A 13,263-nucleotide genomic window follows, 5' to 3' on the forward strand; every position below is an offset into this window, starting at 1 on the left:
TAAAAACGCCAAGTGACAGACAATAAAAATAAATCACCTGAACTTGAGAATCTGACAGACTGACACAGGCAGGCAACTCAAACAAAGGCCCTTACCGATTCCTACTGCAGCACCATAACCATTAAGATATATATAATAAAGCATAACGTTTTCTTGTGAATAAACACAAACACATGCAATCACTGTATATGTTTTAATAAAAATGGAAACAATTTACACAGACTTTCAGGTTTAATACATTGCAGCTGTTTTATGAAAAAAAAAAAAAGAATCTGTACATCAAAAAGTTGCTCATCAAAAACAAACCAGCACAGTCATTACAGCTTTAGTTTGCTGACAGAAATATCCTTTTGTTTCTTCTTCTTTGAAGACTGCTTCTTTGCACTTTTGATCTGACTTCTGACCTGGTCCTGCAGGTGAGAGAAGAAGGCCTGAGAAGACCGCAGAGCCTTGTCCTTTCCTTCATCCTGAAAGCAAAGGATAAAATATTAGAATATTAAGTCACTTCAGAAACACAGTGCTATTTAAGGGTTAATGACGTGTTCAATCTGGCATAAAAAGAAGGCAAGTAAGCTAACTGTACAAATGCTAAAAATAGATACCCAAACTGTGATATGCAGGAAATTAATGGATACAACACTGTTTCTGTGGCTACTGCTCTATCTGTAAGTGTGGCAAAATTTGAAAAATATTACAGTCTTTAAAGATATGAGCAGTGTTCACATTTAAAGCTACAACTCGGAGAAACTGATGTGTGTAGTCAAATAAAGCACTCAACCTTTAGTATTGTAGCTTTGCCTCCCTTTGTGAGTTTCTTCAGGTTTTCGGTGACCTCAGCCTTTGATGGCTTTTTGATCTCCCCAGTTTTGCTGGCCTCTTTAAGTTTTTGTCTCTTCTCCTTCTCCTTAATCTTCAGACCCTTCACTTTCTTCTTTTGCCGTCTCTCGCGCTTCTTGTCGGTCGTTGTCTTCTCAGTATCACCCAGCATGTCTCCGGCCTTGTTCTTCTCCTTTAATAAATCGAAATGGCTGTAAGACGTGCAACTGAAAAACGGATATCACCATAGAGTTTGTAAATGGATCGAAGTTGGCAAACCTTGACTTCTTCTGGTGCGAGCAGAGTAGCATCACTAGTGCTGACTGGAGCTACCTCCTCCATAGTAATGGATGGGAGGTTTGACACCACCTTGACCTCTGGAACAGGCTGTTCAAGACAGTAAACATGGATGGGGTTATCATCATCTGCACTGTCCTGCTAGCCTTTACATTTATCACACAAAATATTACATTTTCACTTTATTATTTCTTTTTAGTTTTTTATTTAAATAAATTGATTTATAATTAAATACATTATTTGGCATCTATTTAGTACAGATATCAGAAGAAAAACTCACTGGTTTTGGTGTGAAGTGGAAGTTGGAAAGAGCATCCAGCTTTAGGAAGAGCGTGTCCATAAGTTTTTGAATTTCTACATGAGCTGGGTTCTCCTCTTCCTCAGTCTTATGCTGAAATAAGAGGATAATAAAATGGATGCTGTGTGGTTTGTATGTGATGGAGCAAAATTGTGAACAAGCTTAAAGTCAAACCTGAGTCTGTTTGATGTATTCTTGCTCATAGATTTCTGCAAGACTTTTCTTGCTCTTCTCATGGTCCAGGGTCAGCCTCTTCTTGTATTCAAAAACCTCCTCCTTAGGCTTCTCTTTACGCTCCACATCATCAAATGCCTTACATGAAAACAAGATAAAATCACAGGTTAAATAATAGATCAATAATAAAAATAAAAAAAACAGGTTAAACAGAAGTTTTAATGGCAGACCTGGTCTTTAATTCTCTGTTTTATGACGTCTTCAAGCAGCAGGGTGGTCTCCTCTGTGATAGCAGGGGCTGAAAAACAAGTCAGGGTTATATAGATGGTCTGAAAGACTTGCTAAATAAACTGCAATATCAAATGACAGTAACATAGATTTATTGATTAAAGATGTATATATCCAAAAGAATGTGAATGCATGCTCACCCATTCTTGATGCCTGCTCAAACTCCACGTCTTCCTCCAGCATGCTGTTCTCTGGACGGGTCTGCGCTGTCACCTCTCCGGAAAGCTGCCACGGCTTCTCTGCAAGAGATGAGTTCTCCAGCTCCTGGATCTTCTGGGACATCTGCAAAGAGCGAGACCAGTAATCACAACTGGTGAACTACAGGGGACCATCTTCCACATATTCTTCAGAAAATATGACTTGGACTCTGTCTGTACAATTTGATCGAATTGACTTTATCTTTCCTCTTTTTTGTAAGGTGCCCTTGAGACAACGTCATGAATTGTTGCTATATAGAGAAACGAAAAATGTATTTTGTTCATGCCTAGAAATGAACTCAACGACCGATGAAACATTTTCGGTCCAAGGAATCATCAAAAAAAGTGTCATCACAGGTTATCGAAACAGTAACAAACAAATAAGGTAAAACTCGACATAATCATATCCATGACTCAACATTTCAAAACTAAAGTTTTCATTTTGCTTCATTTTAAAAGTCCAATCTGTGGTATCAGAAGTAGATGTCAGAATAAGTAACAAATCAAATCAGCAACATCTGAAACTTTATTACCTTTTCCTGTCGCTTCTCATATGAAGATTTTACTTCGGACTTTTCCGAGCTTGGAGCTTTTCCTCCAAAAATCTCCTCTATGTCCTCCCCCTCGCTGTCCTCTTCACCAGACAGGTCAAAGGTCACCTTCTTTTGAGATGCTTTAGTCGGACTTCCTCTCTCATCCCTACCAGAGAGCACAGACATGCTTCTATTAACCTAATGAACATCTGTGACATATCGTTTAAACACCACGTGACTCTGATCACACTTACTCATCATCATCCTCCTCTTCATCATCATCCTCATAATCATCTTCTTCACCTTCTTCCTGGCTGTCCTCCATCTCATCATGCTCTCTATTGGTTTTAGCTGCTTCATTGTCCACAGCATCAAAGAAGTCTGTGTACTTGAGATTCCTGGAGCTCTTTGCCTGTTAACATAAAAAAAAAAATCACATTTTTGTCTCCTGTGTTATGGTGGCTGGCAGTAATGTGTGATTTACATACTGTGTTTTTCTTTTTTCTCTTGGAGGACAACAACTTATCCAAGTCCAAATCATCATCCTCATCAGATGGAAGGTCCTGAAAGTAGTCAATATCATCTCCACCCTCGTCTTCCTTTCCCTCACGTTTTTCCATCTCATCAAGAAACGACTCCATCTCTGACAGTTTGAAAAATTTATCGTCGACCTCAGAGGGAACAACTTTCCCTCTGAGGTCAGTCGTCACGCTCTGCTTCCTCTGCTTCTCAAGAGCATCCACATCAAAATCTATGTCAGAGTCTTCCTCGGAGTCACTCTCCACCACCGCTGCCTTTTTGTTTCGGAGTTTAGGAGGTTGTTCAGTGTCGCTTTCATCATCTGTCTCTTCATTCTCCTCCACCTCTTCTTCCTCTGACAGCAGAGTTAGGGTGTTAATTACAGCCTCATCTATGGCATTTTTAAAATGCTTCATCACAGCATCGTTCTGCAGCTCCAGCTCCTGCCAAATCTGCTCCTCGTCAAAGTTGTCCACAACCAACTGAGCCAGCGGGCTGCCCTTATAACCTGCAGGCTCCTGAGATTTCTGGAGGTCATACAGAGTCTTGGTGAGGGAAGTAAATTCTGCTGCAGGTCCATCTTGAAGGCTGAGAAGGTGAAAACAAATTTTAAATCTGGCAAATCTAGAAATAATGTTTGAAGGTTTATTTTTAAATGTGCTTTTTTGATACCAATGAAAGTGACTGCAGGTTTGTGATTTCCAACACAAAATATAGGGGGAAAAAACTTGAAAACCAGAAGTGTACTGCAATGCGTTCACCTGTAAAATGCAAAAACTACACAGGTACAGAAAGACTGAAATCTACACCACCTTTGCAACATAAAACTAAAAACATATACAATATTTACAGCTGCACAATATTTTGCGAGTATATCATTATACCAATATCAGTGTCTGCAGTATTCATATGAAAAAGGACTGTTTAGAGCGCATTAATTGTTGGCTAATATATTCCAAGTGCTATGAACTTGTTGTTTTCATTCAAATGTAATATTAAAACAGTTGGACACACTCTTACACCAGCAGATGAACTTACCAAAGCATTACCCTAAACGCGAAAGGTCACAGAGTGATGGAAGCACAGATGACAAAGAGAGGAAAGACGAAAACAGGGATGTATTGCTGCTGAAATCGTCATCGCATATTTGTGATTACTATTGCCATTGCAATATTTTGTAGTACTGGGATTATTTAACTGCTATTTCTTGTATGTTTTTAGTTTATTCTACTTTTTATTGTTGTGCTATAACACGCAATATATATCTACATTACTACTTGCTAATGCTACACTTACAGCAGTTAGCTTTAGCCGAGCGTTAGCTGGGTGAACCTTTGCTTTTTATTGCGGAACAACATTCAGCAGCTGTTTCACCGACACACGCTACTTGCCTCAGGAAGTTCTCCGGCTGCGCCGTGTTGTCGTTTATTATCTTGACACAGTCCTCCAACACTCTCCTGATTTCTCCGTTAGCCATGACTCCCTCACATGTGTGACCGTCGGAGTGTCGCAGGTAAACAGGCTCTAAGGGAAACTCTTCCGATGTAGCGGATTGGTTCCGAGGTACGAACATGGCGTCCGCTGTGCTGAAGGTTGCAGGTTTGTGTTTACGTCGATTACTCTCAAACACCAACTACTGCACTCTGTGATTTCTTCCACCTTCATTATTATCAATTGGGACAGAAATACAGTCAAGTAGTTTACATCAGTAGTTTGTCTTACTGAAGCTTCTGTTTGCATCGTTGTTGAAGAGATTTCTATTTTCATTGGATGCATTTTAATGAAGGCACCCAGAATTAACGTTTACTGACTTTAATGCGAATGTACAGATAAACATATTCACCTCGTTTTATACGTCCAAGGATAAACGTTTTTTGTTTTTGTTTTTTTTTGTGGGGCCAGATATTCCTCTAATCCAAATTTTTATATTATATTTCGGGAACAAAATCCACAGTTTGCTAAATGCTTCTGGATTAAATGAAAACAGTATTTACAACTATAGTGACGACTGTTATTTAAAAGGGTTTTAAAGACACGAGTTTATTCTGTGATTAAGCCTATGCTGATCTGCAAGAAGCTGCTGTAGAAAAGCTCTTAACTCTGGAAGAAAATGGGGGCAAACTTCAGTCTCAGTTCAGTTTTATTTTTATACAACATTCAAATGTAATCTCATTTAAAATTATTTACAAAGTAAGGCAATAAAGAATCATCACAATAAAATTACCACAAAAAAGTTCACACATAATTCAAAATATATGACAATATTAGGTAAAAAAAACAAAGGGATTAAAAACACATAAATATAAGTACATGGCGACATAACCAAGGCAGATATTGTTCAAGAAGCTGAGTCAAATTAACTGAGCTCTTTCCAACGTGTACGTTTTTAAAGGCAAGGATCTTGGAATCTCGAACCATGACTTTGATTTCACCTGAACATAGTAAAAGAAAATGACACGTCCTCAAAGCCATGGAAGCCACTTCTTAAACTAACTTCATAAAAAATATTTTGACATGGCTGTACCAGCTCTCATCATAACAATCTGTTTGTTCAGTTGCAGGCATTTCCAGATGTTCCCGTGTCACCCTTCTGAGGGCACATTCGACAACAGCCCCCCTTCAACACGGCGTTCCTGGATCCCTGTGGAAGCTGGGGAAGCTGAACCACATAGCCATCGCCGTCCCTGACATGGAGAAGGCCACGGCTCTGTATCGAGACGTGCTCGGTGCCACTGTGAGCGAGAAGGTCCCCCTGCCGGAGCACGGCGTCTACACTGTGTTTGTGGAGCTGGGGAACACTAAGCTGGAGCTGCTCCATCCTCTCGGGGAGAAGAGCCCCATCTCTGGGTTCTTACAGAAAAACAAGTCAGGAGGGATGCACCACATTTGTATTGAGGTGTGACTAAACAATTAATCTATTGGTTTTAAGCATAGCACACATTTAAAGTTTGATTAACATTTACAAATCTAATAATACAGATCATAGTTTTTTTTTCTAATATTTTAAAGTGCCATTCATTAGTAGTTCTAGGGACATTTTCTTGGGACTAGGGCTGCTTTTTTATTCCTTTTAATTTGAGTTCTTATTTTGAAACAGGTGTTTTATGTTTTCAGGACACAGATCCTTAAATCATTCAGGCATAAAAAGGTTTCTAAGAGGATGAACTAGTCTTTCTGCACTAAAGACAATTCAGCAAAGAACCAATTTTAAATCAAAGCACTTTATCACAGCAGGCTGTTTCAAAGACAAATTTGCTCAAATTTATTTAGCTGTATCTATAGGTCCTGTGTTAGATCTTTGCTGCCGTTTTATCCTGGTTTCCTAAAGTAAGAGATTTCATCTGTTGTAGATAGCTTTTAAGTATAACAACTTTTCCTTTGTCCCCTATATGCCCACAACGCTCATTTTGTTTAACAGCAACTGCACAATTTGCTGTTATGACCTGATGAGAGGAGTGGACAGAAAATATGGTTAAATTTAGGGAAAATAAAAAATACCTTAAATCACCCCCAGAAAGCCTGGATAACAAGTCTATTGGATGTGTGAAAAAATAAGGTGAGGTTTATAACTATCCCTCAGTATTATATTTTGAAGGCTCATGCCACCTGGCATTCCTGAAAAGAATACACCAATCTGCATTTAATTAAATTTTTCTTGGTTTAAAAAAAGAGCTTTTTCATTGTATTTACTGGTGCCTATCTTCAGCGGTCATTAAACAAGAGACAGGGTACACCCAGATCATCCCATAAGATTATCAAGACAACTATGCACACGCACACACACACATACAGACTGAAATAAAGTCAATTTAAAATCACCAATTAACCCAACATGCCTGTTTATGGATGGTGGGAAAAAGCTGGAAAACCCAGTAAGAAGCCTGGTATGTACAGGGAGAACATGCAAACTCCACATAGAAAGGACCTGGTGAGTGGAACCCAGGGCCTTCCTGCTGCAAGGCCACAATGCTGATAACTACACCGCTCTGCAGCTCTATGTGCCACGCTTAGGGAGTAAACACTATGACAAATAACACATTCTCGTGGGAGGTTCCTCAAACCATACAATCAGAAGACACTGCTATCAGTTGAAAACAGCCATTTGAAAATGATTACAGACATCAGGGCAGTTGAAGAAAAAACGTGTTTCTTCAATTTTCTACTTAAATCATATTTCCAGCCTCCTCCGGAATGAGGGGATTTTAGTGTAAAATGGTCATCATTCCAAGCACAGCCTATTAATGAATATATAGACCATTTTCTTTACCAAAAGAGCCTTGTTTCATCTAATTACATAAGAGTTTTGTTTTTCATAATGAATATTTTGCTTTTACTTGGTCTGATGAGTAAAAATGTTAACCTTGAGTTGTTTAATGTTGCCATTTATTTTAATATGATTATTATTTCATTGGGTTTATCACAATGATGATCAGGTTCATGTGGGCTGAAGCTTTGTGACTATTTCATTATTATCTGGGAAATAGAAGAAATTCCAGTGGAAATTGCTGATTAGCAAAGTTATATGTTTATTTTTTCCCCTTAGCTCTGTATTTCTATTATGTATTTTATAATTAAAAAACGCAGACATCAAACAATGTGATTGCGGTACATCTTGCTGTGAGTTGAAGGTTTGTGTTTGACAACTTATTAATGCTAGGTTGAATTCTAAACATCATAGCAACTTAAATTCAAACCCAACATTTTTCTGGAAGCTAAGTTTTGTTCATGTTTTCCAAGTATTTCTCAAAAAAAAACACAAAAAAAAACTGCACTGCGCAGAAGTGGAGGTGATTCACAGAGTGGACTGTGTGCCGACTGTTGTCTCAGCTTATGGTTCAGTCGGGTAAAGTGGACGATAAACCAACTGCAGATGAATGATTAACAGAGTTTTCATCCCGTCTGCAGGTGGACGACATTAACGCTGCGGTGGCCGACCTGAAATCAAAGAACATCAGAACCCTGTCGGCAGAGCCTCGGATAGGTGCTCATGGGAAACCGGTCATGTTCCTTCATCCCAAAGACTGTGACGGTGTGCTGGTGGAGCTGGAAGAAGCATGAAACTCGCTGCTTCGCATGAACTGTTGGCGCTCTCCATGTACATCTACATTATTCTTCTGCCATTTTGTTTGATAACACAGTGATAACAGTCTTGATTGTTCTTTGCAGCACTTCTCATTTCAGAAACAGTTTTTTTCTGTTTTTGTTTCTGAATCAGTTATAATAGGGGATGTTTTGACAGTTTTCATAAAGGGGAACAGCCACTAACTGCTCTTATTATTATTTTTGAATAAGAGTTTGAAATCTTAATCTAAAAGAGCACATTGTTTTTCTCCCAGCTGTAACTTGAAACAAATGTGCAGCCGAAGGACGGATCATGTCAGGAAAACAGCAACATCCTGGGGAAATTTATCGAGCAGCATTCCTGTTGCAGATCATCAGGCAAACATGGTTCTAAATATATCTGACCAATAGCATCCAATAACCGCATACAGCCAGTGCAAAAGAATTTGAAAAGGAAAATAGCTGAAATTCAAATCAGAACCCCTCATAATGTAGTGTCAGACCCATTTATTGACCCATCCTGATAAAGATGTGGAAAAAGCCACAAAATAAATTTCCATTATGTTGTAGTGACATAATCTTATAATCCACATTTGAAGAAAATCCAACCTTTAAACTGAATACATTTGATCAATGGGTGAAAATAACCTGTTAAGAAAGTTTAGTTTTTATTTAGAAAACACTAAAGTCATTTGTAACATTTCACAAGGTTGGAGCACACAAAGAAAATGATCTTTAACTGTTCCTCTTTGCACAGTCCTGGTTCTTTTCTTCTCATTTATCCAATTCACTTCACAGGGTTTCTTCAGGATTTATAACTGTGCACTTTGATGACCAGGGAAGAAGGATCTTTGTCTGCTGCTCCTTTTCTCTAATGATGTGGCTTAATGTTTTGGATCATTAACCTACTCAAAGACCCAGTTCAGTTTTCTGGTGTATGCCACAAGTTTTATATGAAACCTCCTGGTATTTCAGGGAGTTTATGTTCTCATGCACTCTTATAAGGTACTCATGCCCTTTGTAAGAGGAACAGGCCCACAGCATCACAGATCCTCCATCGTACTTAACAGTGGTCACATATCAAACACACCTGGAGTGTATGCTGTTAAATCTTACTCTCATCTGACTAAAGGTCACAGTTCCAATTGAAGTCCTAGTGAACTAAGCAGATGTCACATGCTTAACATTTGTGTTGATAGGACAGAAATGGTAATTCCCTAACAGCCTGTTTTTTTCCTTGACCTACTCATTATCCTTTTCACTGCGCTTCATTTAACATAGTGGGAAGGGTCTAAATGAAATGGGTGTCTGTGACATGTCATTATTACACGCCAAGCATACAGAGAGCCATGGATTACTAATTAGAAGTCCTTCCAAACTCTGGCCACCTTAAAGTACATAAAAAAACTCTTCAGTCATGTTTGTTTTATATGTATCAATGAAACGCCTGACCGATGTGAACAGTGATCATTAGAGGCATTTACAAGAAAACCAAAAAGACCAAAAATGGAGATCCAAGGTTTTTTCCTGACTGCAAGAAAGTGTAAATAAAAACCAAGAAATGTATTATTTACATGTGAGGACATAATGAAGACAACCCTATGTAGAGTAAACATGTTCCTTGAACATGCCAACAGGAATATAAAAAGGTGCATTAATATACAGTCAGGAGTAATTCACATTTAGTTTGAAGCCAAAATTTAAATCCTGTAAATCTCTTAATCTTTAAGTTATGTAGTGTGCCATAAAAATGCACCATGAGTTTTAGTTCTGTCCACTGCGTTTTATGCTGACTGAGCCTGTTTTATTGTAGGTTTCCCAACATATACAAGCCTACAATGGCAGTGCATTGTGTGGGTGTGCTTATGAAGGTCCAAGATAAGGTCCATTCAATAAGTTGACCGTTAATGTTCTGATTTTTTTTTTTTTGCCATTTTCTTTTTAGAAAACCTTTGTCCTAGTTTTTATGTAAAGGCATTGAATAACATCTAAATGACAGAAATTTAGAACCACTATATTTGGGAGGAACTCTCAAGATTTAACAGTGTGCAGGAGTTTATTTGTGTTTTTACTGAATACTACTCCAGGGTGAGTATTGTTTATATGTGCAAACTACAAGAAAAAAAATTATTTCACCAATTTAAGTACAATTCTCCATTTAATATAAGTTTGAAGTGTGTAAATTTTGTCAACTTTTTTTTTTTTTTAAGATAAGTCACACATTCCTCATTTCAACCAGGTTGATCAATGTTTTTCCCCAGGTTTTTTGGTACACTGCACCTTTAATATATAGGCATGTGTATTCAGCATTTGCAGCCATGCTACCAGTTTGTTTAACTGCCACTAGAGAGGGCAGTATAAGATTCTGGAGGAAAGCAGGAACACAAGATATCAGATTGCAAAATAGCAAATGTCTGGTGACTCATGCTAACCCTCAAACCTTTCCTATAAAAAAAAAAGTTTTCCTGGGTTAAGTCCCTTAAAGACTTTCAACTTGCAGAACATTGTGGGAGAAATGTTTAGAAATAATTGTCAGGTGATCAAAAAAAAAAAAAAAGTACATGTAGAGTTAAAACAGATGAAGTCATAAACATCTTAAGACTGAACAAAGTGTTAAAAGCAAATGTCACCTTGAAGCTACATGATCAGACACTTAAAAACCCATTTAAGAGTCATGTTACAATCTGCAAACTATAGCACACAACGGCAAAGGGCCTCCGAAAAGCCGACTCCCTAAAGTGCAATCAATGTCAAACAGCGAATGACCTTGTAAAAGGCGGACAAAACTGTTTACACAGAAAGTCGGCTTTTCGGGCTTCTGTGATACTGAAGATTTCGGGAAACCAGGCAAATATAACAGGGCTAAAGCAGCACTAAGTTTGTTTTAAAGAAAAATTGGAAAAGTAGAGCCAATCATGACATTTAACCTGCAACACCATGACTGCAGTGTGGAAAGCTGAAAAAGTGAATCTGTTAGCACTTTGGACGAGCTGGTATTTCCTGGTACAGGGAGCATGAACATTTATTAAGTTATGTTTTTTGCAGTACTTTGCTCTGGATTTTAATGATATAGTGTAGCACCTTAGAAACGAGCCAACTAATCCTTGCAGCTGAAATTTCAGTAACTCAAGGCAGAGTTCTTCCGTTTGGCTTAGCGTTAACTATGTGTTCAAGTGTAAAAGGTGAGCTTTTGAAGCAATTATCCAAACTAGACTTTAGCACTTAAGACCAGTGTTAGATGGTTATTAGTTTTGCAGCAAGTTGCCCATTTGAGATGTATGGTCTGTACTTGAGATTTGAAGCTCTCAAGTAAATAGTTATTACACACCAACAGCTTTGAGTCCTCCAAACCCCATATTTGTGCATACTTCAGACTGAGATTATGCAAAATCATTAAATTTCCAGACAAATCTAGAAACATCTTTTTTTAATTTTAGGACATCTGTTAAAGTTGACCTTCTCTGCAGTAAGAAAAGTTTATTACATTCAAGTTAAGAATCACCAACATGCAACACTGAATAAAAGAAACCAGGCAAATGAGAATCTAGAGGGTTGGATTTATTTGTTCCGTTAACACTTTGTCTAAAACGAGATAGCAAACAAGCAGCAACTACATCTACAAATCCAGAACATGTCAATGACTGTTAAGCAACAATGTTAATATAATGACCAATTACATGCATATTTTGACATTTCTAGAAGCAAGCTACACATGTCAATGACAAAAGCCTTTAAATAAATTCTGGATGGATTTAGCTGCTCTCTTTGCCGAGAGTGTGTTTGTCAAACAGGTACTCTGCCATGCCGTTCTGAGGAGCTCCCATGCGGCGCAGGTTGCTCACCCAGTCTCCCAGCTCTTTGATGGACTTCACCTGCTCATCAAGGTAATGAGTCTCGATGAAATCGCACAGCTGGAAGACGAGATTAGAAAATATTTATTCATAATAGTCCAACCATTGAGGGGCTGTCCCAATTCAATTTCACGTTTAAAATACTCACATGTGGGTCATTGTGAGTGGAGCAGAGCTTGTGCAAGTCCAGCAGTGACTGGTTCACGCTCTTCTCAAGCTGCAGGGCACTGTCGAGAGCCTCGACACCACTGCCCCACTCATCCCTATCCGGCTTCTATCAAGACAAAGAAGCAGAGCAGTGAGACACTATGCAGGAAACCGGGTCAAACCGATCTAGATGAGTCCCTCTCCTCAAAGTCTGCTTGCAGTTTAACACATTACTTCAAGTTGAAGGGGTTGGCATGAGTGGCCACGATAGATAAGCAGAACATTACGCTCACACCCTCAGTATCTTGACCACTCCTAAAACTTGCTTGACACTTCAAAACAAGTAAGTAAACATCTTAAAAAATAAAATAAAAATACATCTTTATTACACCGCTTTATACCTTGATGTCCTGCAGAAAGATCCTCCCTCCTCTCTGGTTCTGCAGTTTCATTAGCTTTTCAGCATGCTCACGCTCCTCATGTGACTGATGATGGAAGAACTTGGAAAAGTTGTGCAATGCCTGATCATCCCGGTCAAAGTAGTAACTCTGAGAAAAGATTAGGGTTGTTTGATTAAATTGTACACAATTATAGGAAACAAAAGCCAAGTCAAATTGATACAAATCTTCACAGCACATAATTTCAAGTAGACCTTTAACGTTTGGTAAAAATCAGCAAGTCACACAAGTCTCAAATTCCTGTACTCCTGTACGTCCTTCACACTTCAAACGTATGCAGTATAAAACCTGCAGTTCTCCCCGAGCAAAGTGAAAGAAAAAAAACAAACCAACTGGACTATAAATATAGTTCCTCTTTCAGGCAGTTCCCCATATTTTAAAACACGTGTTCCACATAGAGTTCCAGGGGTTTGTTCACTGCAGCTGCTTTTACTTCCCCCTCAGCTCGTCTCTCCTCACCATGGACATGTAGACGTAGGAGGCATACAGCTCCAGGTTGATCTGCCTGTTGATGGCAGCCTCGCAGTCCTGATGGTAGTTGTGTCTCACTTGGGACGTCATGGTTCTGAAACACAAGAGTCCAACTATAATAATGAAGTGAACATGGAAAAGTTACACGAAATT

At 38.6% G+C, this 13,263-nt stretch overlaps 3 protein-coding genes across 3 annotated transcripts; 1 reads left to right on the forward strand and 2 right to left on the reverse strand.

Annotated features, from left to right (window-relative positions):
* Window positions 1-179: 179 nt before the first annotated feature.
* On the reverse strand, window positions 180-4,695 carry mphosph10 (M-phase phosphoprotein 10 (U3 small nucleolar ribonucleoprotein)). The gene is made up of 11 exons (XM_047363266.1): window positions 4,514-4,695; window positions 3,092-3,710; window positions 2,858-3,015; window positions 2,604-2,769; window positions 2,014-2,155; window positions 1,816-1,883; window positions 1,586-1,723; window positions 1,394-1,504; window positions 1,096-1,203; window positions 779-1,009; window positions 180-467 (listed from the first exon to the last, which is right to left on the reverse strand). Exons 1-11 carry the CDS (start codon window positions 4,693-4,695, stop codon window positions 318-320), a joined length of 2,073 nt encoding a protein of 690 aa, XP_047219222.1. The 3' UTR covers window positions 180-317.
* On the forward strand, window positions 4,586-9,749 carry mcee (methylmalonyl CoA epimerase). Its single transcript, XM_047363270.1, has 3 exons — window positions 4,586-4,721; window positions 5,678-6,018; window positions 8,028-9,749. Exons 1-3 carry the CDS (start codon window positions 4,694-4,696, stop codon window positions 8,178-8,180), a joined length of 522 nt encoding a protein of 173 aa, XP_047219226.1. The 5' UTR covers window positions 4,586-4,693; the 3' UTR covers window positions 8,181-9,749.
* Window positions 9,750-11,720: 1,971 nt separating this feature from the next.
* On the reverse strand, window positions 11,721-13,204 carry fth1a (ferritin, heavy polypeptide 1a). Its single transcript, XM_047363273.1, has 4 exons — window positions 13,099-13,204; window positions 12,583-12,729; window positions 12,183-12,308; window positions 11,721-12,094 (listed from the first exon to the last, which is right to left on the reverse strand). The coding sequence occupies exons 1-4, from the start codon at window positions 13,198-13,200 to the stop codon at window positions 11,936-11,938; spliced, it is 534 nt and encodes a 177-aa protein (XP_047219229.1). The 5' UTR covers window positions 13,201-13,204; the 3' UTR covers window positions 11,721-11,935.
* Window positions 13,205-13,263: the final 59 nt, after the last annotated feature.

This window comes from Girardinichthys multiradiatus, chromosome 4 (genome assembly GCF_021462225.1).
Source record: "Girardinichthys multiradiatus isolate DD_20200921_A chromosome 4, DD_fGirMul_XY1, whole genome shotgun sequence".
NCBI lineage: Eukaryota > Metazoa > Chordata > Actinopteri > Cyprinodontiformes > Goodeidae > Girardinichthys > Girardinichthys multiradiatus.

Coding starts and splice junctions, on each gene's coding strand:
- mcee (XM_047363270.1), top strand. CDS start 4,694: ATGGCGTCCGCTGTGCTGAAGGTTGCAG. Junction 4,722..5,677: donor CGCTGTGCTGAAGGTTGCAG/GTTTGTGTTTAC, acceptor CTGTTTGTTCAG/TTGCAGGCATTTCCAGATGT. Junction 6,019..8,027: donor TGCACCACATTTGTATTGAG/GTGTGACTAAAC, acceptor TCCCGTCTGCAG/GTGGACGACATTAACGCTGC.
- fth1a (XM_047363273.1), bottom strand. CDS start 13,200: ATGACGTCCCAAGTGAGACACAACTACCATCAGGACTGCGAGGCTGCC. Junction 12,730..13,098: donor CCTACGTCTACATGTCCATG/GTGAGGAGAGAC, acceptor ATCTTTTCTCAG/AGTTACTACTTTGACCGGGA. Junction 12,095..12,182: donor CCACTCACAATGACCCACAT/GTGAGTATTTTA, acceptor CTCGTCTTCCAG/CTGTGCGATTTCATCGAGAC.
- mphosph10 (XM_047363266.1), bottom strand. CDS start 4,695: ATGTTCGTACCTCGGAACCAATCCGCTACATCGGAAGAGTTTCCCTTA. Junction 2,156..2,603: donor ATGAGAAGCGACAGGAAAAG/GTAATAAAGTTT, acceptor CGCTCTTTGCAG/ATGTCCCAGAAGATCCAGGA. Junction 1,724..1,815: donor AACAGAGAATTAAAGACCAG/GTCTGCCATTAA, acceptor TTTTCATGTAAG/GCATTTGATGATGTGGAGCG.